The 24,533-nt window shown below is 44.8% G+C and overlaps 1 protein-coding gene across 1 annotated transcript; it reads right to left on the reverse strand.

Annotated features, from left to right (window-relative positions):
• Positions 1–599: 599 nt before the first annotated feature.
• LOC125716507 (protein strawberry notch homolog 2-like) lies at positions 600–23,226 on the reverse strand. Its single transcript, XM_048988890.1, has 32 exons — positions 23,068–23,226; positions 16,186–16,324; positions 15,889–15,971; positions 14,445–14,559; positions 13,362–13,478; positions 13,204–13,284; positions 13,025–13,121; positions 12,763–12,923; positions 12,364–12,497; positions 12,191–12,281; positions 11,745–11,888; positions 11,520–11,637; positions 11,086–11,191; positions 10,830–10,983; positions 10,557–10,733; positions 10,331–10,428; positions 9,691–9,773; positions 9,412–9,594; positions 8,477–8,598; positions 8,254–8,385; positions 7,550–7,685; positions 7,232–7,344; positions 6,734–6,805; positions 6,520–6,628; positions 6,053–6,115; positions 5,418–5,561; positions 5,225–5,319; positions 5,057–5,149; positions 4,632–4,763; positions 4,398–4,474; positions 4,122–4,312; positions 600–4,035 (listed from the first exon to the last, which is right to left on the reverse strand). The coding sequence occupies exons 2-32, from the start codon at positions 16,282–16,284 to the stop codon at positions 3,359–3,361; spliced, it is 4,197 nt and encodes a 1,398-aa protein (XP_048844847.1). The 5' UTR covers positions 16,285–16,324; positions 23,068–23,226; the 3' UTR covers positions 600–3,358.
• Between the last annotated feature and the right edge of the window lie 1,307 nt (positions 23,227–24,533).

Here is a 24,533-nt window from a genome sequence, read left to right on the forward strand (position 1 = left end):
ACGTACAGGCATATTATTGATGTATATCTTTGTGGGGACTCTCCATTCATTTCAGTGGGCATACCTCTAACCCCAACTATGACAACCTTAACCATAAGTAGCCAGAGAAAATACAAGACTTTAGGCATTTTTCATTTTTTGACTGCATTCACAGATTTTTTTTATATATGTTAAATTGAGTTTCTCCTTGAGGGGACAAACCAGTTGACCTAACTGCATATGTCTGGTCTGTTCACGGAAGCCCATGCTGAGACAACATGCACATTTTACACACCAAGGCAGCCAAGGCACGGGATCAGACTCATGAGCATTAGCTACAGGTCTATCCACTGAACTTGGGCACATACTGTAAGTCACACAAAATGAAAGGAACTGCAAGCAGATGAATAATCTATCAGTTTTTATCAAGGATGTGGTTGATATGCCTGCGGTGGAAACAGTGAGTTTAAAAAACTAGCATAACTGTGTTTACAAAAGACTGATTTAGCAAGACAATGACTGAGGTACATTTACAAAAGAGTGAAAGTAAAATGCACAGGTGAGATGAGCATGTGATACGCTATTCATTGAATGAAATTATTCTCAAACACAAAAATTAGTCAAATTTTTACATGTAGGTTTATTTAAATTAAATGCTAAAATGGACAATCGAACACAGTTCATCATGATCAAGGAACAAACAGAAGCAACATCAGCAATCCTGAGCTTTTATTTTAACAAAAATCAAGACTGCCATACAAGACTCCTGTTATAAACAGAGAATTAGTCAAAAAGGCACAAGTGTTTAACGATACAACTTTGATCCAAATAAATATATTCGGGGAATAAAAGTGCTGAATGGTTTGTCAAAGTCTTTAAAAAAATAGTCAGTAGCACAATATGTTTAAGGAGAGAGTTTGCATGGGTGTCTGTGAACTAAGGATCTCTGGGTGGCTGCATCTCCACTAAGACCAGAGCTTCATGGAACAGTTCAGACTGGAGAACTTACCTAATATACAAAAACAAATGAAACTTTGTAGTAACACCTGGATTCAACTTACCCTTAAAATCCTCAATAATACATAATTTTCCCCTCCATATTCCTTACTCATAATTAAATTTCATTGGTTATATTTAAACAAAAGGTAGATAGTCCAGGTCCAGAAGTAAAAATCCAGACCAAGATTTTGTTTCAACCAACCAGGTGAGGGCCCGTGACTTCAGTACCACGTTACAATAAGGCTCCCTTTTGCCACTTGTAAATGGTAGTAACTCATTAATAAAAAGAAAACTGTTATAACTTGTTTAAAATAGTCTATTGATAATTTACAAAGTGTTACAACCCAATTGATAAACAGATTATAAACCATTCATAAACTCCTCATATGAGTAGCCTTATTGTAAAGTCGCACAGACTCTTTATTCCAACTAACCAGTTGAGTATGAAGTGTTTTTTTTTTTTTTTTTTACACTTTCAGGACCTGAAGTACCCACCTCTGTTTAAATCAGTTTTGCAGCCGCTTTATCACATGAAGAAGATTCTAGTAAAGCACCTCAGTCACAGGTCCGGCCGCAGAGACCCTGGCTTTCTGTCCAGTTCTTCAACCACACACACAAAACACAGCAATTCAGGAACAAAAATGCTGAACAGCAGTGGGCGTTTCCATTATCCGTTGTGAAATTAACCCTTACGAACCAGACCGAGCTCAATGTCAGGCTTCTTTCGAATTTCTTCCTGAGTACTTTAACACAGCCAGTGGCTTCAGGTCGGAATATTTTGGTATCATACTGCAGGCTTATCCCCTACCCATGAAAACAAGTTAATAATGTTAAATCAAAAACACGCAGAAAACAACAAGTAAGAGGCAGTACAGAGACATTATACTAGGAATAAGCACAGAACAGTGCAACATATTTGGTACCAGTTAACAATTTCATAAAAAGAGAAGTCCCTGATGAAACTTTCTTTTTTAAAAGTATTAATCTGCAGAACAAAATTATAATCTATCTACTAGAATATTTAATACATATAAATAGCAGTAATAATGACAATACAATAAATTCTTTTTTCTTTGCTTTACAAGAATAAAAGATGTGAGTTTGGGCCATAATTTAAATAGTTCCTGTATACTACCCACACATGTGGAAGTCTTCCATGAAACATACGATACAGATCGTAAACAGTAGTGACTTCTGCCTTTCGATTTGTTCTTATTGTACAATTATTGCTCAAGAAAATCTTACAGAGAAGGGAGATTTTTTACAGGTTCTTTCTGGGCTCTAGGTATCTAACTTGCATTAGGACAACAGATCCAACTACTTAAAATATGAAGGTTTTATTACCCAGATAGTAATAAAACTGAACTCCTAAAGACCGTTAAAACAATACATTTCCCTGAGAATTTCAAGGGCTGAACAACAATGAAAGTAAATTAGTCCCCTTTAATTACATCATGATCAGCAAACATTAATACCCCCCATGCCACATTTTTAACAGCCATTAGCAGAGCCAATCCTTAGTCTCCATGGTGATCATTGGTCGTGCTCAGCGATTCATGAGGTTGTGAATTCATGAGCCCACAACCAAAAGGTTTAAATCTCCTAGCAGCACAACACCATGAAGGCCTTCAGTCTGTTATGATGATCAAATAAAACCAGCATCACTGTTTCAAAAAATATATAAATACTTTAGAAAGACTGCATTTCTTAGAAGGCACGTTCAAAGTGACACTTTTGTTTCCATTTCAGCTTCTAACTTGGTAGCAACAGCTCAGACCACTATTATGAAACATGATGAAACAACGAAGGTTTAAGCCAAAGTGTGATATTTAGAGAGTGAGGCCCTTCGGACAGGATGCCGCCCATCTGCTCTGCCCGGGTTCAGCCAATCGCCATGGAAACACCTAGCTCATGAGAGTATTACTTACATAGAAATGTTCTGAGGACAGGAGGATTGGTTCAGAGAGATAACCAATCAGATTGTAGAGGAGGTGGATCCAGGCAACTAGAGGAGGTTTGACAAAGACATCGGTTTGGTTGGACCCACCTCCTGGGCAATCTGATTGGTTATCCCTCTGAACTAAAAGAAACAGCTTCTTTTCCAGGTTTAAATAAAATCTGTTCTAAACTAACATTTCCGATTCAAGCGCTTACTGCCCTACTAAACATCTTCCACCCCAACGGCAAACATGATTCCAGGTTGACAGGCGCACTCCAAAGACCACCGAAGAGACTCGGTGGAAACTAAGGAATGCTGGGAGCTGGAGCCAGTTATCTGTAACTTCATCATAATCTACCACAGCAAGTTTAAAGCAAATCACTATATTGAGCCAATGAGGTTTGTGGGGACACTAGGGGAGCCGGAGGGTCAGCGTTAGCGTTAAGTCGCATCCCAGCCAGGCAGCCAGTACTGGATCACGGACTGCCGGCCTGAGCTGGTGTGAAACAGGCTGTCCAGTGTCTCGCGCACATCCAGAGCGTCTGCACTGCAGTGGCTGGTCTGGAAGGAAGGCGTGTACCAGCCCATTGCAGGGCCTGATGGGAAGGAACAGGAGGGGGAGCTGGAAGTGGTGGAGTAAGTGGCTGTGGAGGGTACAGGAGAGTAAGATGAGCAGGAAGGGTACAAGGAGAGGTGAGGGGGCAGCTGGGGGCAGGGCCCATTCAAGGAGGCCGTCAGCTCATCCTCAGGGGAGGTATGCGGGAAATCTCGCGGGGGCTGCAGGCTGTAAGGTAGGGCACCCCCAGTTGGCTCAGACGGGCAAAGCAGGCCCTGGCTGTCATTGCGATCATCATCGGCATCGCTATTGAGGGAGGGTGACGGGCTGCTCAGAGTTAGGTCCAGGATGGCGTCCACGGGATCGGACTGGGCGGGTGGCTGGGAGGGGAGGAAGGAGGAGTGCCACTGCTGCTGCTGCTGCTGCTGCTGTTCCAGGGCCTGCTCCTCGGCGGCCCGGCACTGCCGCTCCTGCCGCTCCTGCCGCTGCCTCTGCACCTCCTTCTCCATCTGCAGCAGGATGTCGCGAACCTGCGGCACGCAGTTCTCGGGGATCCGGATGCCTGGGTCACGGGCAGAAAGGCGGGGGTCAGCGGGGGGTGGTGGCTAGCTCATGTGACGGGGGTAGGGGTCGAGATAGCGGACTCACCGACTTGCTTGCTGTGCTGCTTGGTCTTGAGGCGCACGATCTGCAGGATGCCGGAGCTGGTGACGTTAGCGACGGTGTCGGCCACGTGCTTCCAGACGCGCAGAAGCGAGCCGCACAGCATGTGGTAGCGCCGCAGCCGCAGCCCCATCCAGCACTTGCCTCCCTGGCTCATCTGCTTGCAACGGCCACTCCTGCCACAGAGATGCACTCAGTAACACGACCCAAATGACCATACTTACGTGTCGGAACAGGCATGGGCGTCCCTGCCGCACCTACCGGCTGGCATGGCTGCACTTGGTCAGGGATACGGAATACTGCTTTTCCCAGAATTCCCTGGCTTCATCAGGTGTAACCTGAGGAAAGGCGGCATGGACGTTGGTCACATATCACTCATCTGGGATTAAAAAAAAAACATGCAATACCACTACATGCCACTAGGGTTCACCAAAGACCATTTAGGGTCCATAAGACTGAAAAATGGAACATGCTGGAGGCTGAAGGGCGACTCACCTTGTGGTATTTCCTCAGGAGGTTGTCCAGGCTCTCGGGCTGGGCCTGCCGGCCGATATTGGGTTTGTACAGCACTAGGTTCTTTCCGCGGCTCTGTTCCGCCAGAAGCACACAGGGCTGGTTCCTCTGCATCTGCGAGCACGGAGACACGGCACAGATCTTACCGCGGGCCGCTGCTCACGCCAGGCTGTCAGGGCCTAGCGAATGGTGGCAGCGGGCCAAGGTTTCTGTTCCGGCTGAACCGTCACGCACTCGACTGAACTAACAGTCCCTATAACTGAACTTCCTATGCCTTCCCAAATTGGGCTGGATCTTCAGGTTTCCATTATTAAACACAAGCTTTGGCGTAACAGTATAATAAATGGATTGCGTTCTGATGGCCTTTAAGGTGCAGAGGGTATAGTGAAGATGGTGCTGGGATTCACCTTGTGGGACAGGTAGAAGCCATCGTCAGGCCCCCGCAGAGTCTCTGCCCGACTGCTCGCCTCCTCCCAGGGCAGTCCGCGGTCTACACTCACCTGGGGGAGTCAGAGAGAGTCACACCCAGCGTCCTGAGCCTCACAGCCCACTCACCTTCCCCGTGGCTCTCGTACCTCATAGAGGATCACTTGGCCTTCCTGCGGGTTGCCTGGGGTGAGGAACGTCTCTTGGGTCTCTTCGTAAATCTTATCGTTGCCCGGGGCCAAATCTGCAGGCCCACAGAAACACAGCCTAAGTCAGCAGTACTGGCCTCAGTCATAGGCGCACGCGTAAAAACACACGGGAGGAGAAGCAAAGCTCCCTTACCCAGAATGCCCATATCATACTTCCCCTCCTTTTTGTCCATTTCTATTAGGTAGTCGAAGTTGTCACTGAAGTACTGGAAGAGTGAGTTCTGCTTGTGTACCTCCAGGCCCAGGATACGGTTGAGGAACTTGGTGATGCTGCAGTCTGGACACACACACCATGTCCCTCAGCATGACTCACCCAGAGATACTGCCGGCCACCCTCCCCCCCGGCTGGCCTCACCTAAAACACACCCATTGAAACTGACCCACAACCTGATTTACCCCGAGACCCCCCCCATCTACCAAGATTTCCAGCAGACTAAAAAGAAAAAATCAGCAATTTTTCTTAAATGGAAAATATTGTGGTCCTTCATTACGGTCATACAAGTCATTTCGACTGATTAATAAGTACTTTAGAATTTCCAGAACCAGTCCAATTAGGTAACTGCAGGACCGATTAATCTTAATTACAGCACAAATTTATCTTCATTTGAACACTAGTTTGCACTGTTGTGCCTGAGGGGGGAAAAAAATGGTAAAGTTGATGAAAAAATTTGGCTAAATAGCGCTGCAGCACGTTGTTTACAAGGATCTATAGTTTGTACGTGTGTGGAAGAGTTTGTGACTGACGGGCTGCTTGGAGATTCAGGGCACCTTTCTCATTGCTGAATGACTCCTTACAGAAGAAGCCCACGTCCATCAAGCCATACTTCATGTCTGAAGGATGAAAGAGAGAGTAAAGACGGTGACTATGGTAACACACACACAGACCTGTACTCGTACCTTTGTGGGGACTGTCCATTCAGTCCTATGGGGGAATCCATAATCCCACCAATGACACCCTTAACCCCCACCCACCCATAATCATAAGTAACTAAACAAAAAATACAGGACTTTAGGCTCTTAGTTTTTTACTGAAGTCACATATTTTTACAAAATTGAATTTTCCAAAAAAATGGTCCCCACAACGTCAAAATGACAGGTTTTTATCACATTGTGGGGACATTTGGTCCCAAAATGTAATTTATACTTGAACCTCTCTCACACACACACACACACACACACACACACACACACACACACGTGCATGCTGGGGAAAGGTTGGGGGTAGGTGTACTTACCACTAAAAAACATGGTATTTCCTCCGGGGTACCCCTTTGGGGGGGGTACCTTGCTCTCAATATGGCCCAGGATGGCTTTGGTGATCTGGTCCAGTGCTCTGGTACCGTACTACAGAGCACAGCAAGACAACTAATGTCAGAACCGAGGCTCAGTGTAGACTTACCGGCCCGGGCCTCCCCGCCCCACACACAAGCATACGTCCCAAACTCTCACCTTGTTCTCAAAGTTGAACTTGCTGAGGTCCCTTGACTCTGTGGCCCTCCGGTCCCCGTGGGTAAGAGCCCCCTGAGCATGGAACAGTGAGAGACGTGATGAGTCAGGCAGGAAACGGTACCCCTCAGGGCAGAAAGGCTAAAAAGTGGGAAACCGAAAGCCCCAAAATGGGCCAACACAGAGTAGGTGTTCTTCAAGGTTATTCAGCCTATGTGACAGAACCTCCGAGTGCAAACCTCTACTGCAGTGTTTCCCAATCTGGTCCTCAGGGACCCACAATATGGTTCAAGTATTTTCACCCTTCGAGCTCCCTGCCAAATCGTCGGGAGGGAGCAAAAACATGGACTGTCTGCAGGTCCCTGAGGACCGGATTGGGAAACACTACTCTACTGTAACAGAAGACAGAACACAAAGAGACTGGTTCTCTAACATGCTGCAGAAAAGCAGAGTGTGATGCTGGTGTCCAGCAGGTGGCGTGAGCAGGACAGTGTGACGTACCAGGCTCTCCAGCCTCTTGGCCACGATAGAAGCGAAGCGGCGCTCTCCTGCCAACTCCGAGATGAGGAACACATACTCCGGAGCCGTTACCTGGTTGGAACGGTGCGTGCGACCTGGAGGGGTACGCAGACAGGGAGCCGGTCACATGTGCATGTTAGAGAGACAGACACACAACCAATCAGAGATCAGTCATCTAGGAGATCACAGCTCGGACAAACCCTGTATGTGACTTCTTGCCATTCCTCTTCACTGGTTTGGTCCGGTCCACTACTACCGGACGACACCGGGACGTCCCTCAGGACCAGGTCGGCTACTCACCAAACTGCTGAATAGCCCGGTCGGCGCTCCACGGCAGCTCCAGGGTTAGGTGCACCCTCCGGCGCTGGTTCTTTACCCGCCGATCCGCTTGCAGTGAGATGCCCGAGCTGGCTGCCTCCGAAATGATGGCCACCAGCTGGGGGGGGGGGAGTAAGCACACGGTGAGTGGCCTGTTCTGCGGCTTCCCAGCCTCTCACTTCATGCTCACAGAAACCACATTGCATCCAGAAACTCACTGATTGCACATGCTTCTAACTTATCACTGAAGCGGCGGTGAAAAATTATTAATAATAAATATATATATATATATGAACTTCCTCATTTTCCCTCATTAAGATGAATGCATTTACAGCTGTAATACAGGAAGGTCAGGAAAAAGTCAAATCTTTAAAATGAGTCTCCAAGAAAAAATACTTTTCAAATAATGACTTAATTAATGACATTCATTACAAATTAAATTGTAGGGTCACTGTGGGGATCAGGGGTGGTGCTAGGGCTGTCTTAGGGGGACTTTAGTAGTGACAAAATGACACTTCATGAATCATTTGCTGTATTTTTTGACCCCACTAGATGGGCACAAAGCATGCCCCAAAGCAAACCAAGAGCACCATCTAGTGGAGTCAGAAAATACAGCAAATGGTTCATAAAGCATCATTTTCACCATCACTAGTCCTTAGCAAAGGCTTGGCGCCACCCTCACCCACCTTCTCCCCATCCATGAAGCGCTCCTTCTCCTTGATGTTGATGTGGTCGATGGTGAGCCCCTGCTCAGCGCGAGACTCGTACCGCACGCTTCCGTTGGCCTGCCGCACCACCCGCCCCTTCCTGCCAGTCATCTGCCGCGGCACAGGGTCAAAGGTCGGGTCAAAGGTCAGGCCAAACGCCAGGAGGCAGCATGGTAGCCCACCGTACTGGGGGGCGCCTCACCTCAGAGACCTTCTCCGGCCCCCCAAGACGGTCGATTAGCTCGTCCAGCGTGTTGAGGGGCAGCTCCCTCCCCAGCTCACAAATCCGGCCCAGAAGCCTCCGCTTCATCTCGTCCAACTTAACTGCCAGACCAAAACACGCCCAATATGAATTAACACCACACAAGGGAGCCCCCCCTCCCTCCATCACAGTGCCGGATTCATGCCAATCCACACAGAATCAGCGTGGGCTTCAACCAAAGTTATTAAAACTTTAATTTATTTTATTTAGCTCTTATATTATTCTCAATTTTAATTTGAAATGCAGTTTAGTTTTACTTAATTTTCACTGGAATTTTATTAGTGTGTTCTCATTGGTTTTCATTAAATCAGACCCCCAGTTTTATTTTGAAGACTAAACAGAAATATACATTTTAGTTTCAGTTTAAGTAATTTTATTTACAACGTTATAGAATTATTTTGTGTCTGATATTTAGGGAAATTCCACATGAATGCACAGTGCACATTAAGTACTAATGTCCTCAAAACACGTTCCATGTTTTACTAATCGTCAATCCAGATAAACAATCATTAACTTAGCAAAACAGTATTAAAAACAGTAATGGGAAGTACTTGATATTTGTTTTTATCTCAGCTAGATTTGGAAGCAATATTTATAGTTTTCATTTAGTTCAGTATGTTTTCTTATACTTTTAGTTTTTGTTTACAATAATGACCGTAGCAGGAGCCAGTTCTAGTTTCAAGGATTTACTCAAGTTACATTTACATCCATATCAAAATGAAACCTCATCGGTTGCTTCAAATGTTGATTAAGCACACAGCTACATTTTTACTAATCCTACACCTGTTAGTGTTTAGACGTCTCCTACACGGGAGCACTGTATGGAAACAGAAAGCAGGGCGGCATGCTGGGTAATTGTTCCAAAGTCAGGGCACCTGAGTGGCAGGTGGTGTGGTTGACGAAGATGACGTCGTCGTTGTCTAGCAGCGAGTCGGGCGAAGAATTGGAGTCGCTGTCCAGGCCGTCGGTGTCAGTGCTGGTGTCATCGCTGATATTGATCACGCCGCTGAGCTCCACGCCGTGCTTTGGGTATTTTGGTGGACGGCCCTTGGGCTTGCCTGGACACACACAGACAGCAACATGTGACAAAAAGCCGTTCTGTCAAGGCAAGTGTGGTTTAGGCGGAGATTGTCAGGGGCCGCAGAGGAACTCACGCTTTCTTTTGTTTCCTGCGCTCTTGTCTCTCTTCTGCTTCTCTGAAGGAAAGTGCTTCTGCACCAGAGACCGAAACACACCCCTGCAAGAAAGTCACACATCTGTCTGCACCATCAGCACTGATCCCTCACCCCTGCAAGACAGACATCTGTCTGCACAGATCCCTCACCAGACAAAGTTATGTGCACCCAGTGAGCACAGCCATAAAGACGGCCAGGGGGCAGGCCCATCACGGCAGGCCCGCTCTCAACTAGGCCGGCATGACATGTAACATTAAGATCAACATTATATATTATGTAAATGCAACAGTCACATTGCAAGCAACTGCAACACTCAGCTACCAATACATTACACTAAAATATTTTTACTCTGTCATAGGAAACAAAACTTGAATTTTCCTTTTCAAGATTGTCTAGTACATGTAAAAAAAAAACTGTGTAATGTTTACCTCCACTGCATATTTCTGAGAGATTTCCCAAAATGATGAGAATGAGAAAAGCTCTATTTGATTATGGCTCATTTCAGATGTATTTTAATCTCCATTTCTTAAATCACAATATTTACTTAAAAAAATTCAAATATGGCGATGTAAACTTTCCCCAGTGTCATTCAGACTCCCTTGCCCTCCCCAGTACTCACTCCGCCGCAGACACAAATCTGTCCAGGTGACCGTCATTCTCATCCAGCACCTCCCGGGTCCGGGCTTCGCCGGTGGACTGCAGGCCGATGACGACGCACTGTGGGCGGGTGTATTTCGGGGTTACAAATAGAAAAACAAGCAACACACGGAGACACAGAGACAGGTGTCAAAGGTGCCCTGGAAACAGATAATCCCTCAGTAATCAGCCCAGACATTTTTGCTTACCTTGCCCTCCCGAAGTGCTGTCTCAGCCAGCTCCACTAGGCGGCGCACTTTAGCAGCAATACATAGGTACTTGAAGAATCGCTGGTGTGCAGACCAGAACTGGCCCCAAAGGGTCTTGCGGGAGACCAACCCCAGGAGGTCGGCTGCCTGCAGAAACACGTTCAGGGCCTCGGCCCACTGTGGAACAACGGAAAACAGCGGGTCACAGACGAGGAGACACGGTGGTACTGAAAAACAAGCCAGAGTCAGCCCAGAGTCAGCCCTCATCCTTACCAGCTTAGCAGCCTTGTTGTAGACAAGCTTGAAGTCATCGTCCAGGCTGATCTCCTCGATGTGGAAGGACACGCCTGAGAAGCTGAGCTGCCGAGCGATGTACATGCCACTGACCTTCATGTCCATGGCCACGATCTCCATGGCACCCACCCCTCTGATGCATGTGGGGACAGGAAGTCAGTGCATGGGGAGGGCGGGGCCACAAACATCCCTATGCTCCACCCCCCCCCCCAGCAGAGGAAACCTTGTCACTGACCTCTTTTCAATAGCCTGCAGAAAGTGGTCAAAGGTCCTGAAGGGGGTGCCCTCCCCCCAAATGCCCAGCCGGCTCATGTAGATCATGTTCTTTGGCTCTGAGGCCCCTGGAGAGAAGAAAGGCAGTCAGACAGACAGAGTCAGAGAGTGAGAATCAGACAGTAACAGACGGCCAGATAAACAGGTAGCCATACAGAGAGTCAGAGATACAGACAGACAGAGAGAATCAGACAGTGTCAGACGGCTAGACAGACAGTTTGCATGCAATTCACCAACAAATTTATGTGGCAGAGCTGAAATACGATGATTATGGAAAACTGGACTTTCAACTCATACAGATCGTACTAGAAGGAGCTGCCTGCTGAACCTAAAGGAACAGCAGCATAAAATATGTCAGCTGCTCACGTGTGTAAACAAAGTGGCGTGCGAGCATACCTGTCGCGCTGGCGTACACCACCCGGGCCAGCGGCAGCTTGCTCTGCAGGTCCAGCACCGCCTTGCCCATCTTGGTGGAGGTTGCATTTTTAGCTTTGTGGCACTCGTCAAACACAATCTAGGGGTGCCAGTCAAGGGCAAAATGAAAACAGCGCCACCTCTGGCAGGAATTAAAACACGTGGCGGAACTGCTGGCGGATCACTGAGGCCGCACGAGAAGGATACGACTCCGTCGAAGCTGGGGCCACACCAGTCCAGGATCTGCTTCAGGCGAGTCCGCAGCTGGCTGCCCGCCTTGCTCTTCCCTATCAGGGCTGAGTAAGTGGCAAACAGGATGCCCTCCGAAGTGGCGGTGTCGTCATACTTAATCTAGGGGGGGAGAGGGGCGAGGATCAAACTCTGCAAAACATCTGCAGTGATCAAACATGGATTCATCACCTTTAATGAGTAGTGCCATAGATGCCTATGATCGGACAAACTCAGAATATAAACATTACAACATTATCAACGTGAGCGTAAGCTGGCTGTGAAGGGCTAGGGGTTAAGGGTCTTCCTCAAGGACCTGCAGATGTGCAGAAGTCGGGCTCGACCTGGCGACCTTCCGATCACAGGCACAGAGGCTTAGCCCAGAGCCACACACTTCCCCCCAGTGACAGCAGACACACAGGCACCTTGTTCAAGGCATAGACGGGAATGCTGGGAGCTTCTATGTCTTTAAGGTCTCTCTCGGCATCGTACTTCAGGTCATTGGAAACACTGAACCTAAAACAAAAAAAAAAAGGCAGAAGGGCATCAGATCGAGTCTCGGGAGTTAGTAGATGAGAGTGTGAGAACCAGCCCTCACCACAGTGCTTTCCGGCGCCCTTTCAGGAAGTTTTCCAGGATGATCCCAGCCAAGGTGCGGCCTTTTCCCACGCCTGCCCCATCCCCGATGAGGAAACCAGCCCGCTGGCCATTCTGCAGGATCACCTCGTGTTGCTGTGGAGGAGGACAAGTTAGTACCGATGGACAAAATGACGCTTCATAAACCATTTGCTATATTTTCTGACCCCACTAGATATTACTCAGTTCACAAAGCATGCCCCAAAACAAACCAAGAGCGCCATCTAGTGGGGTCAAAAAATACAGCAAATGGTTCATATAGTGTCATTTTGTCCATCACTAGAAGACAGCAACACATAAAAAAACATTTCCTACACACTTTCACATACACACACACACACACACACACACACATACACACCTGACAGCTATAGATGACAGCCTCAAGCTGCAGGGCAGATAGCAGTCCAGCAGAGACGGTCCTCTCAGGGACAGACAGGGTGTAGGTGATGTCAGGAGGGGGGACACTGGACAGTGTGCTGGTCTCCACAACGATGTCAGGGTGTGAGACTCCTATCATGGCTACATGAACAAACGGGACAGGAGTTTGATTGATCAGCCTTTTCGAAAGGGACACGGACTGGACGGCTGTGGGTCATGAAGCCCGAGGCCAGAGCACATACATTTCGACGGTCTGTATTCAGCATAGGTGTCCACATGGCCAAGCTCCAATGTCTCCTCTTCATCAGCCTCTTCTTCCTCCTCGGGGGCAGGCTGGGACTAAGAGGGCAGCCGAAAGAAGGTTAGGCCGTTTAAGAAACTGGGGTAAAGAGAAGAAGGAAAGAACGGAAATGCTCTGTACCTTAATCCCAACCAGGGGACCAGGACCAAGGATGGCAGAGATGTCCTCCAGGCCGGTAGGCAATGGCATCCCGCCATTATCCTGCACAAGAGAGACGCCAAATCAGCCCGGTATAGGAAGGAAGCAAGCTGGCGGAGAGAGGGCCGCAGGTCACTCACCTCCGACCCAGAAACAGCGACATCGCTCAACAGGGGCAAGCCACAGTCCTGCGCGATGTATTCCGATAGCGAATCAGGCGAAGAGGGTAGCCATGACATGTCGATGTCCTGGAAGTCCTGAGGGGATGGAAGCGTTTCAGACCACAACAGAGAAAACCTCACAGCGACACCGCTTACTATCATATTCATGTATGATATTAATATTATTAAGATGCATAAATAAGGACAATTACAGTATTCCTTTCATCGTACAAGCGGCATGACAAATGGAGCGACAAGCCAGGTGTGCTGCTTAAATATTCAAAAAATATTGTTCAATGTTTAAAACAGGAAGAGGCAAAGAAAGAGGAAAAGTGTGCAAAGGCATAGCAGCACAGTCAGACTGAGGGCTCAAAGGTTATCAGTCACTCTGCCACGTTCCCTCAGTGACGCCTCTCTGCTGTCTAGGTGACAGCGCTGTGCAGCATTTGGGGACAAGCAAGAGAGGCCATTTTACTGCAGGATATGTGTAGCTCCCTCCCCGCTCTGATCCATGAGGGTCCATTACGGTTAAATGCCACTTTCACTCACACCTTGTATGTAAATTCCTCAGCGCCTGATTGGCTGACACATTGACTCACTGTCTATACCGGTCCACTGCTCATGCATATAACGTTTGGTCTGATGTAGGGACATTTATCATTGTGACAGGAGGGAAATGTGGGTTTTAGGAGGGATGTATGTAATGTAAATAATTCATAACAATCAAATGCTAGTATTTTACAAAACGCACATGATTTTTCGCTTCAGTGATACCCATTCTATGCTTTCCCTCTTTCATGTTTAGCAATAGTGTAAATCTGACACGTTCATTTAAGAATCATTTAGTGACCATAGAGTGTGGCTTCATTTGGGAATGTGATACGGAACAAGAGCTCTCATTGGTTGTCAGTTCGCCAGTCACTATTTATAAACGTCCAATTACAGCTATGCCTTTTGAGGCCAAGAAGGCCTTTGAAAAGCTTCAGGAGAAGGTTAGCATGGAGCCCTGGTGCCCAACCCCGGCGTCAACAGGGTCCACCTCAAACCCCCTCCGCCTCTTACCTGAGAGGAATCTCTGTTCCGTTGCAAGCTTGGCCCGGGTACCTCTGCATTCTGGCATAGCAAGGAGGCCAAGAGGTCTAACTGACTGTCAGCAGATGGGAGCTGGGGACAGTGCCTGGAAGAGATGGCACTGTGTCAGTGAATCGGATGCCTGACACAGACAGCTGTGATCTCTGCCCAATTTAAAAGGGGACTTCCATTACTCGTGTCTTAAGACTATCATCATCACCTCAAAAAGGTTAAGATCACTGCCTTAGGATCTGATGAAATATTTCCAGTTCTTAGTCATGAATACCTTTTTAGGATAAAATACAAGGAAATGAAAGGAGAAACTCTGCCCCCCCCACCAAATTTACTCAATATTCAGTCTCCTGGTTTAGTATGGAAAAGGTTAAACCTTTTGCAGGACCCTCTAACTACCAGCCTACCATAAAAAGAGTGCAGTGAAACACAACAGAAACACAAGGCCATCAAATACGAAGAAAACGCAGTGTTGGGACATTCAGAGCGCCATCTGGGGATGCGTTTTCTGAATGAGAATCCCCTGGAACATGATCTAGAACAGATCAGGTCTTTATTCCTCATTCTTTGGAAAAGCATGGCAACAGGCACTTCCCGTTGGCAGTAAGCTCGACCTTTGTCTTTGCATAAATTGGGGAAGCGCAAATTAAAGGACGGGGTTTGAATAACCATCCGAACTTTAGATATGTGCCTTTACATCCAAAGAAGAGGCTAAACAAGGCTTGCAGTCAGGCCTTGTATTTTAAATGAGATACATTTCTATATTAATAATTTTATATTTGCCCAGAGAGCAGAGAAGAGCAGACTGATGCAGAAGATGAGAAGCACAGGGCATATATGTCTGCATAGGGGCTGGGGATGTGTAAACATACAAAGACACAAACGGCACGATGAAGAATGTAACGCAGATATAGGATACATTGCACCACACTGTCTTTGTTTAGCAGACAATGTAATTCTCAGACACATTTGCTCGGATCCACATATAGATGAGCATCCCGTACACGTCCCCCCCCCCCCCCCGTCCCCCTGTCACACCGACAAAGACACCTGCAGAAACAAGGCACTTCCAGCTGGGATGTTTATGAGGTGTGTGAACTGCCTCTGAACTGAGCTTGCAAAGCGCTACAAGGGCGAGCTGTGGAGTGTGAAAGTCAGCCCAGGAATTGGGGGCCAAAAATTGACAGTCGTGTGAGACGCCGAACCACAACTAACGCGCACAGCTACTGTTTGCTTGCATTACTCACAGTGGCAGGTTAATGAAAACTCAACAATGAAGAGTCCTTGAATTCCAGCTGGGGTATCTTCCACCCCCCACCCCGGCTTGTCTTCTGAGACTCCCCACCGTTGCCCTACCCTCCTCATCTACACTGACAATCAAAATCAGATATGTCACATATACAAAAGCTGACTTTATACTTACTGGTTTCCAGAATGCACAGGATAAGGAGCACTGTACAGAGGTGCCTGCGAGTATTTCCAGGGGGTAGCCTGATGCATCGCATTCTGAAAGATTGGGAAACAAATTCATTAATAATGTGTTTGAAATTATGCATTTCCAGAGTTCTTTCCCAGTTTCCCTAATTCAAACTAATGGTGCTGTCGTATATAGAATGGGTCCAGTCAGATAGCAAGATGAGCCAATCACATGCAGGGACATGACAAAAGAAGGTGGGAGGTACCAAGTGGTTTCGGTCCTGGTACATGGATAACGCTGTACCTGCATGGACAAACTGTAGGCAGCACGGTCAGAATGCGGCCCCCGCAGATCCAGGTGGTTCTCCCCATCCATGGCGGGAGGAGCAGCCATAAGGGGCATCAGGGCGTGGACAAAGAGGCTTTACCGGGGTCAGCCATGCCTGCAGAGAGGGGGATGCACAGAGTCATGTCGTACCACACAGGCCCAGGCAGTGCCATTATAGAATAGATTTCTTAATTTGACTTCTATTTCATGTCATTTTCAATTTTCATTTGGAAATCCAGTTTAGTTTCAGTTAGTCGGTGCGTCAGTTTTTATTTTAAATATATATTTATTTAGTTTTTATACGTTTTAGTTAAGTAATTTCATTTAGAGAATCCTGTATGAATATACACTGCACCTACTAATTTCCGAAAAAACTGGCAAAACATATTCCAGGTATTACTATTGGTCATTAAAGGTAAATAAACAAATCATTACTTTAGCGAAAGAATATTTATAGTTTTAATTGTAGTTTTTTTTGTATCTTACTTTATATGCATTTATGAAAATGTTAGTGTTTCGTTACCGATGATAACCCAGGTGTCCTGGCAGATAAAAGCAGCAGGTAGGTTGAGTAAGGAAATAAAACACTGTGTTAAAACATCCAGTCATGTCATTGCTTAACACTGGAATCCATCCACATATAAAGTGTCAGCTAAGCGAATAAATAATAGTTAAAATGTGTTAAATAGGAATAAGGTCAATGGTGGTTAATGGTGATTTCATTAATGAAGTCGTTTCTCATTAAGATTGGCCCCGACGTTAAAGACTCAGGGCTCCTTAAGTCTGACTGATAATAGTCATTGGGCTCCATTCCTCATATAATCCACAAGTGGCAGTCAGGCATCGCCTGTAAATGCCATCATCTAATTTGCTGGTCCATTTATGTGCAAATCTTCACTTAATTTAAAGTTAAGACACTTTTTTATAATCAGCATAAGGATCTTTTCGAATCATTTTTGAAGCACATAGTATTTAAGAGGCTAAGACCCATGTGAGTTTCAGGTGCAAAACAAACCACACACACTGCCAATTTGATCCCAACTGCAACTGACAGGAAAACTTATGGTTGGCGATGGATGTGACCATATGGTTTGGCTATAACCACAACAGCCTGAGAATGTGCAGCCAGAATGCTAAGGCAACACCCCAAAATACAACCATATTTCATACACACACAAGCACACACATATACTGCAGCGGCTACAACTATTCAAGATCGATAATTTTTTATAAAAATAGTTGACAGTGACTTTTATGATTGATTGGTAGCATTTTTGCAGCTTACAGCGTAAAACTGTGTATGACGACACCATCGTCTGGCAACATCAATGCTGGTCTTAAGTATAATTGTTAGTGACCTCAGTATGAAGGAAACAGCAGGTTCATCTGTTATTGTCCTATATGCATTTCCCTGAAGGAAAACAGTATGGTGACGCATGTTATTTTGTGTTTCTCTTACGAAATATTACGTTAAAGATTGACCAATTTTTTTTTTTATATTTATTTGTTTCTATGTCCCTTTACAATGAGATTCTCTAGACTGTTTTTGTTAGAGCTGGAAAAATTCCTGTACATGTTAAATAAACCATTTGCACTTTAAATCCTGTTTTGGACTAACATTTTGCTTAGTTGACCGCCTGATCACATGATTAATTAATTATCAATATAATCATTTTTGTTGCCATAATATATACACACACAGACCTTCCAACATGAATTAACCATCGGTGGTGGGTGATTCCACCAATTAATTTGCATTTTATATATCATTAGACTAATTCTAGGTCAATATGTGGTATTAACAATACAGAGAAATAACACAAGCACATATCTTTTATTGACTAAAATATTTATAATTTTTCCTCCACTGCTCCCTTACACCTGAAACCCAGGCACCTGCTCACAGACAGAACCTCTAGAAGTTTCCAGCTCGCTGGCTCCTCACCCAAGAGGAGTGAAGGCATCTCCCAGCGTTCACCTCTGCAGGGGCTCCTTTCCCTCCCCACCACCCACAGAGACCGCTGAGGCTGAGGGCTGCTGGATGGGATTTGCCGATACTGTTTTCATAACAGCCCTGCGGTAAGGTAAGGTTTCAGCTCTTCTGTAAGAAGCACTAGTTTCTATTTGACCGTCATATCCATGTAGTAAAATAAATGTGGACAATAAGAGTTTACCTTTACCTTATAAACAAATCATTTCTGGAACTGCATAATTACAAATTAGAAGAAATTACTGGCGCAATATTACAATTTTTCTTTAGAGCAATGCATCATTATATTCTATAAGTGAACCAAGGGAATCAATGACTGTTACACAACTAGTGCAGATGCTTTCCTGGCCGGACAGACTGCTTTTGCTGAAGGCGCTCAGATTACACCCACTCTAGTGTCTCTACTCAAGACCCGAATTCCCTATGCTGGGAGTCTGGTGGGGGGGGGGCTCAGCGAGCACGACTGTCCTTATTCTGCCAAGTCAGACGCACTGGTACAGAGTCCTAGGCTCCATTCTCAGCCGAGTCCTACAAGTGTACCTCATGGACAGAGTCCATCATAAAACTTTACACAAGAGTCCTTTTAACTGTGACTCTGTTTACGGGGTCATACCTGAACAGAAGGCACAATACCTTGCTTACATTTTCAGGTACAGAGATTACCCATTCCAAACATTTCATAAATTAAAATCACCAGTACAAGCCAGAAAGCGTAAACTCAGCTCCAAGAGACAAGAATTTACTAACGATGCACAAACAGCAGATACCGCATGAAATGTGTACAAACAAGCAGAGGTGAACAAGGCCAGCGAAAGCACAGACAGAAGACCGAAAATGGCTGGATCTGGTACCACCCCCACCTGTCTGCCCCTGTTTAATCTTAGAGGTGTTTCATCTGTTGGGTGGGTGATCAGCTATTAATTACTCTGACATTCCTGCATCCAAGCCAGAAGCAGCTGCTCCGTCCCATCAAAGAGGTTGTAACTGTTCACAAGTCAGCAGAGTCCCTGTGGGAACACCTCGCCTGATTAAATGTGCATATCATAATTATTGGAAAGACAATACATCACTGCTCATAATCATGCTAAATGCCATGAGACCTATTCGTTATGATGGCCATAGCAGATTAATTAAGCCATTAAAAATTCATAGGAGGAAGACATTAGTCCACCAGCAGACATCTGCATTATTAATCAAGCTTTTTAAACACCTGACCTTCCATTTTAATAACTTCCATTCACAAGCCCTTTCGTGACAAAAGAAAAAATGGAAATAGAGAAACAGAAGTCAGAGAATTAGAGAAAATTAAGGGGAAAGTGAGCTGCAGAAAACAGTCGCAGACTGACAATATTGGTAATTGCTGCCTTTCCAGATTTCTTTATACGCATTCGCAACTTACCAGAGGATTTTTAGAGCAGAGAGGAAAAGAGAGTTTCCTAGCCGTACATCATTAGAGTTAAAAGGTCAGTAAACAGCACCACATTCTGCAGTTTTCTGAGGCATGTTAGCCAACCTCGGAGCCCTAGCCAGGAAAGGGGGCGACAGCTATCACAATAAATCCCAGAGGGTGCTATTTTTCAACTTGGATTTCACTGAAACACAACCTTTGCTTTCATTACTTCTGGCCTTGAAAAAGTTCTGTTGCACAAGTAGTGTGGATAAGGGTCTTTGTATTAGGACTAAACCAGCATGGACTTTTGGAAACTATGGTCCTGGTAAAAAAGGGATGTGGGAGCATTGCGTGTTGTACCGTGTCGTCAACCATCACACGACCGTGACTAACACCTGAGGGGTTTCCGTGGAGACCTACATGGGTTCTTATAGGTGGACTGCATCCTTAAAGTCCATTGGTGGCATGCCAGGGCACACCGCCAAAAAGGAGAGGCAGGAGATCCGTGTGCATTTTGGACCTCTGATCGAGGTAGAATGAACTGTCAGCAGCCAGAACACTCCTCCAGGAAGGCCACTGCTCTGTTTTTCTACCACAATTAAACAGCAAGAAGAACTTTAAAACAAATGGCAGCAGAAGTGCGAAATCATGCCAGCTTTATGCTGTCATTATAAATCAGTGATGGCTTCATTGGCACAACTAAAATATTAACAGTAAACTACCCCAATTCAAAACAATATATGGCCATAATGTTTAATGGACTGACCCTGGACCTATACCATGATGAAACAAGGTATTTAAGCAACAAATACAGCCCCAATACACCCAACTGCACCTGCACTTTACCTTAATGTACCTCAATTTATACTGAATAAATGGTCCTGAAACTGAATATTTCCCACACACACGCTGCCAAAAGACGGTACAAGTGCTATACCTCACAACAATACCGTATGCTGCTAAATTCTAGTTCCTGTGCACTATTTCATGTGCCGTGAATGCACAATAAGCTTAGATGCTGCCAATGTCCTTCCAAGCGCAATATCATATTATATATTATAAACTAGCGCAAACAACCAATCACATTCTCTTAATTTCAACATGTTGAAATTGCCGTTTTTCACATGCAATTTCTTTGCACGCAACACACTATTCAATTCTATTCACACTGCTACACGTGCAATACTCCACTGCCTGGTGCGGCCTTGACCACCAATGTTTACATATATGCAGGTAAAAGCTTCTTTTGCATTACATCTACAAATACACTAGGTGCATCTGGATTGTCATTGTTATATTATTTTTTGACATGTCTAAAGCCCACAGTCTGCACTTCAGATAGGTATTGTTATTGTGTAGTATAGTTATTGTGTATTGCTATATGTGCGCTGTGATCATGGAGGAACGCTGTTTCATCTCGCTATGTACTTGTATACAGTTGTTGTTCACACATATTATCTATCACAGTCGCAACAAACAGAAAAAACTGAATGTGGTGAAGAGAAAATGTGGAAGACACCTTGTGACGGTTATGTCACACACACTACAGCTAGTTACACCGGTTCCTGTCTCAAAAACACCTGGGGGGGGGGGGGTCGGTCTGTCACTTCATGTCAGTAACAGATAAATGAGAGGCGGAAGCAGAGAGCCGCTGGTTCACACAATGACAGCAAACACGGATGTCGTTCCTCTTACCGGCATGAACTATAATCCAACACCAAGCAACATTTGCAAAATGTAGCAGAGTTCATACAAGCTCACAAAGACATAAGACACAAACACTTCAGGCAAACACTGCAGAAGGAGGCAATATATATATATATATATATATATATATATATATATATATATATATATATATATATATAAAATTTTGAAATGATGGGATGTGCTTCCTAGCAACACTGTCTACTCGCCTACAAGAGATCCTTGAGGTAACAGATTGACTGCAAGCTTTTCTGCATTCCAGAGAACTACTCCAGTGCATGACCAGGATCGCCAGTAACTAATGACAGAAGCTGCCATCAAGGTCAGAAGGGCAGTCAGCCCAGAGAGGGCCAGGAGCTGCCGATTTTACAAAGCTTACATTACTTTTCCTACCTTCACAGGCAGAACTGCTGCTGCTCCCTAATAGCACAGCAGAATAAATGACCTTTTCTGCAAGATTAAATTACAAATTTGCTTTTAGTTGCTAATCTATCAGTAATTTTAAGTAAACACAAATGTAAACAATTCAGCAGATAAGCACACCTTTAATTAACTGGATTAGGATTGTGGAACAAAGGCCTAGAAAGAAATCATAACTCACAAAACATTCCTAATGGCCACATCAGATGGAATTTGATTATTTCTGTAAACTTGCAAACACTTCTCAAAAGTAACTGCAAATACACATTTACTAACATATGTTGTACCTTCCTGTTATTAATTAATGATGCAACTGGTTACACTTTGAAGCAAATCGTTTAAAAAGTTTTAGCCATAGAAGTCAGACAGTATAATATGACAGTTACAGAAACGAGCATAGCCATCGCTAAAACAATACATTTTCATATCATAGTGAAAGAGAAAACAAAGTTCACTGCGCTATTTATATTATGTATGCGAAAAGTGATAGGAGATCAGATTAGCAAGAGTTACGATGCGGCACCTGATCCAACGTCAACGTCGTTTCAAGGGGATTAACTTGTGGACCATTTATATTCCAGGACCGTGTAAAGAAATATGTCGTCTAGCCTGTGACAAAAGCCCTGACACACGCCAAAACAATGTGGCTTCGCTTTTACCGCATGGGAACTACAGTGAAAACGAAAGACATCTTCAATATTTTCCCACAGTATAACCCCCCAGCATCCGACTAACGGGAATAATCGCCACCAAGTCATATGCACTGAAACTAGCTGTTTAACAGTGTAACTATTGAGACGGTTAACTGACACTACAGTAATACTAGCACTGGAGAACGATGAATTGGCCAGTTTCCTCGGTGTATAAATGAAATACAAACCCGACCAAATAAAAAAAACAGACACTCCATAAAGCGTTTTTGTTTAGAGGAGACATTTAAAAGCCTCGGCGCCGATGACTAGTTGCCAAACTACCTAGCACCAGTTTATTTAGTTTGCTAACGTGGTTAGCATGATAACCTACTTTCGCCACACAAAGACCCCCTGTCGTCTGCCTACATATCGCCAGGTATCCGTCAAAAATGGCAGCAAAAGAAAACGCTTTATAAAGTGCCTCACTACTTTATTAAATATGAAATATATATGTAAATGTACGTATTTATGTAAGAAACATTTATGAAAGTAAAACGATTAAAGAGTTGTCCTTGAAAATAGAAACAAGTATGATCTTATCTCTCTTTTATGGAACTGTCGTTTAACCCCGTTGCGTGAGAGGTTGTAAATACACAGCTCGATGGGCGATAATTCATAGAGTATTCTGGATACGTTTAACCGGCTCATAGTTCACTTACCCTTAGCAAAGCAAACTTTTAATAAGTCTGGTCACCATCAAACCATCAATACAAATCTTGTGCGCGTGTGTTGTAGTTCGCCTGATGCCGGGATTTTAACATCAGATTTTTTTTTGGTGATTGTCTTACTTCCTGATTGACGTCGCCATCTTGAACGTTAAAAACACTTCCGCTATGACGTCACCCATTCACAGTTCTTTCGGCTTTGGCTTCATTTTGAGAATGCATCAGGCGAATAAAAGACGATGACCGTAGTAATAGCACTAAGATTTGGTAAAATGTTATAAAGGATCGAATATTTTGCCCCTTTGGTTCCAAATTATGTTTTAAAATTCATTTTCCTGTGCGAATCCATATCAATACAGTATGCTAGGAATAGTATCCAAATACCTTATGTGACCATTTGTTCAAAGCAGGGTCATGGCAAGGTTGGAGCCTGTCCCAGGCAATATAAAATGTGAGGGCAATTTAAGACACCAATTCACCAAGATTACATGTTTCTGGATTCTGGGGAGGTCACACCAACTTTACACACAGAGCAAGTGTCTGCCATCCCATGGTGATTGGGAAATTGAGTTCAAAAGAGGATGGGTTTAATCGATAGCAAACCGTAAGGACACATTTGTTTGCCTCATTTATCTTGCCTATGATTTGGAATCAAACCTGTTAGGTTCATAACATGCACTGCAGAGGAAAAGGTTTCTAGTGAATATGAAGCTACCAGGGTGTTACCTGTGAAATAATTATACAGGAAGATTAGCTGAGGATCAAACCGACCTGGAGATAAAGTGTGCAGTATTAGCTGTATTGATTCACTATGTAGTGTGAGATCCAACAGTGGCACACATTTGGAAGTAGTATGTGACTCAGTAGGTTAGGACATTGTACTTGTGATTATAAGGTTGCTAGTTCAAGTCCCAGGGTCAGTACAGCCATTTTACCAGTGGGCTCCTGAGGTAGGTCTTTAACCCCAGATTGCTCCTGAGATTTACAGTCCCAGCTTTTACCAATCAGCCCCATCCAACATGCTTGAAGTGTTGAAATTATTTGTATGGTGTCCTGTAAAACAAACTATAACAGACAGCTGTTCCCCCAAAATGTATCAAATTATAAAATTAGGATGGTCTTTGGTAATGATGGGTTCAGGTTTGGAGCGAGGCTGACAACTGCATCCATTGTCACTGTAAAGATCAATGGAAACTTTAGTTGGTTCCAGAATTGAAAAGGGACATTACGGAGTAATTGTTTACATGGTGACAGAAAAATTAGGTAGATATCCAACATGTCAATGGATGGAAGACATGCTCATTTTTATAGTTGGTGTAGAACAGTTTCTAAGTCTTAAAAACATTATGAAACGTAACAATATATTAACATTTAAACTGGTGTGTTTTGAAATATATATGTTCTGAATATCGATGTTCTCAAAATAAAATCAATACGTCCTTAGGTATAACGCTCTACAA

This window comes from Brienomyrus brachyistius, chromosome 21 (genome assembly GCF_023856365.1).
Source record: "Brienomyrus brachyistius isolate T26 chromosome 21, BBRACH_0.4, whole genome shotgun sequence".
Taxonomy (NCBI): Eukaryota; Metazoa; Chordata; class Actinopteri; order Osteoglossiformes; family Mormyridae; genus Brienomyrus; species Brienomyrus brachyistius.

Bases quoted from the DNA above. Each gene is read 5' to 3' on its own strand.
- LOC125716507 (XM_048988890.1), bottom strand. From the start codon at position 16,284: ATGCCCCTTATGGCTGCTCCTCCCGCCATGGATGGGGAGAACCACCTG. The intron at 8,599-9,411 runs GTGCCCTGACTT...TTGGTCTGGCAG, and splicing joins CCACACCACCTGCCACTCAG to TTAAGTTGGACGAGATGAAG. The intron at 5,562-6,052 runs GTGCCCTGAATC...GTGTGTGTCCAG, and splicing joins GTCATTCAGCAATGAGAAAG to ACTGCAGCATCACCAAGTTC.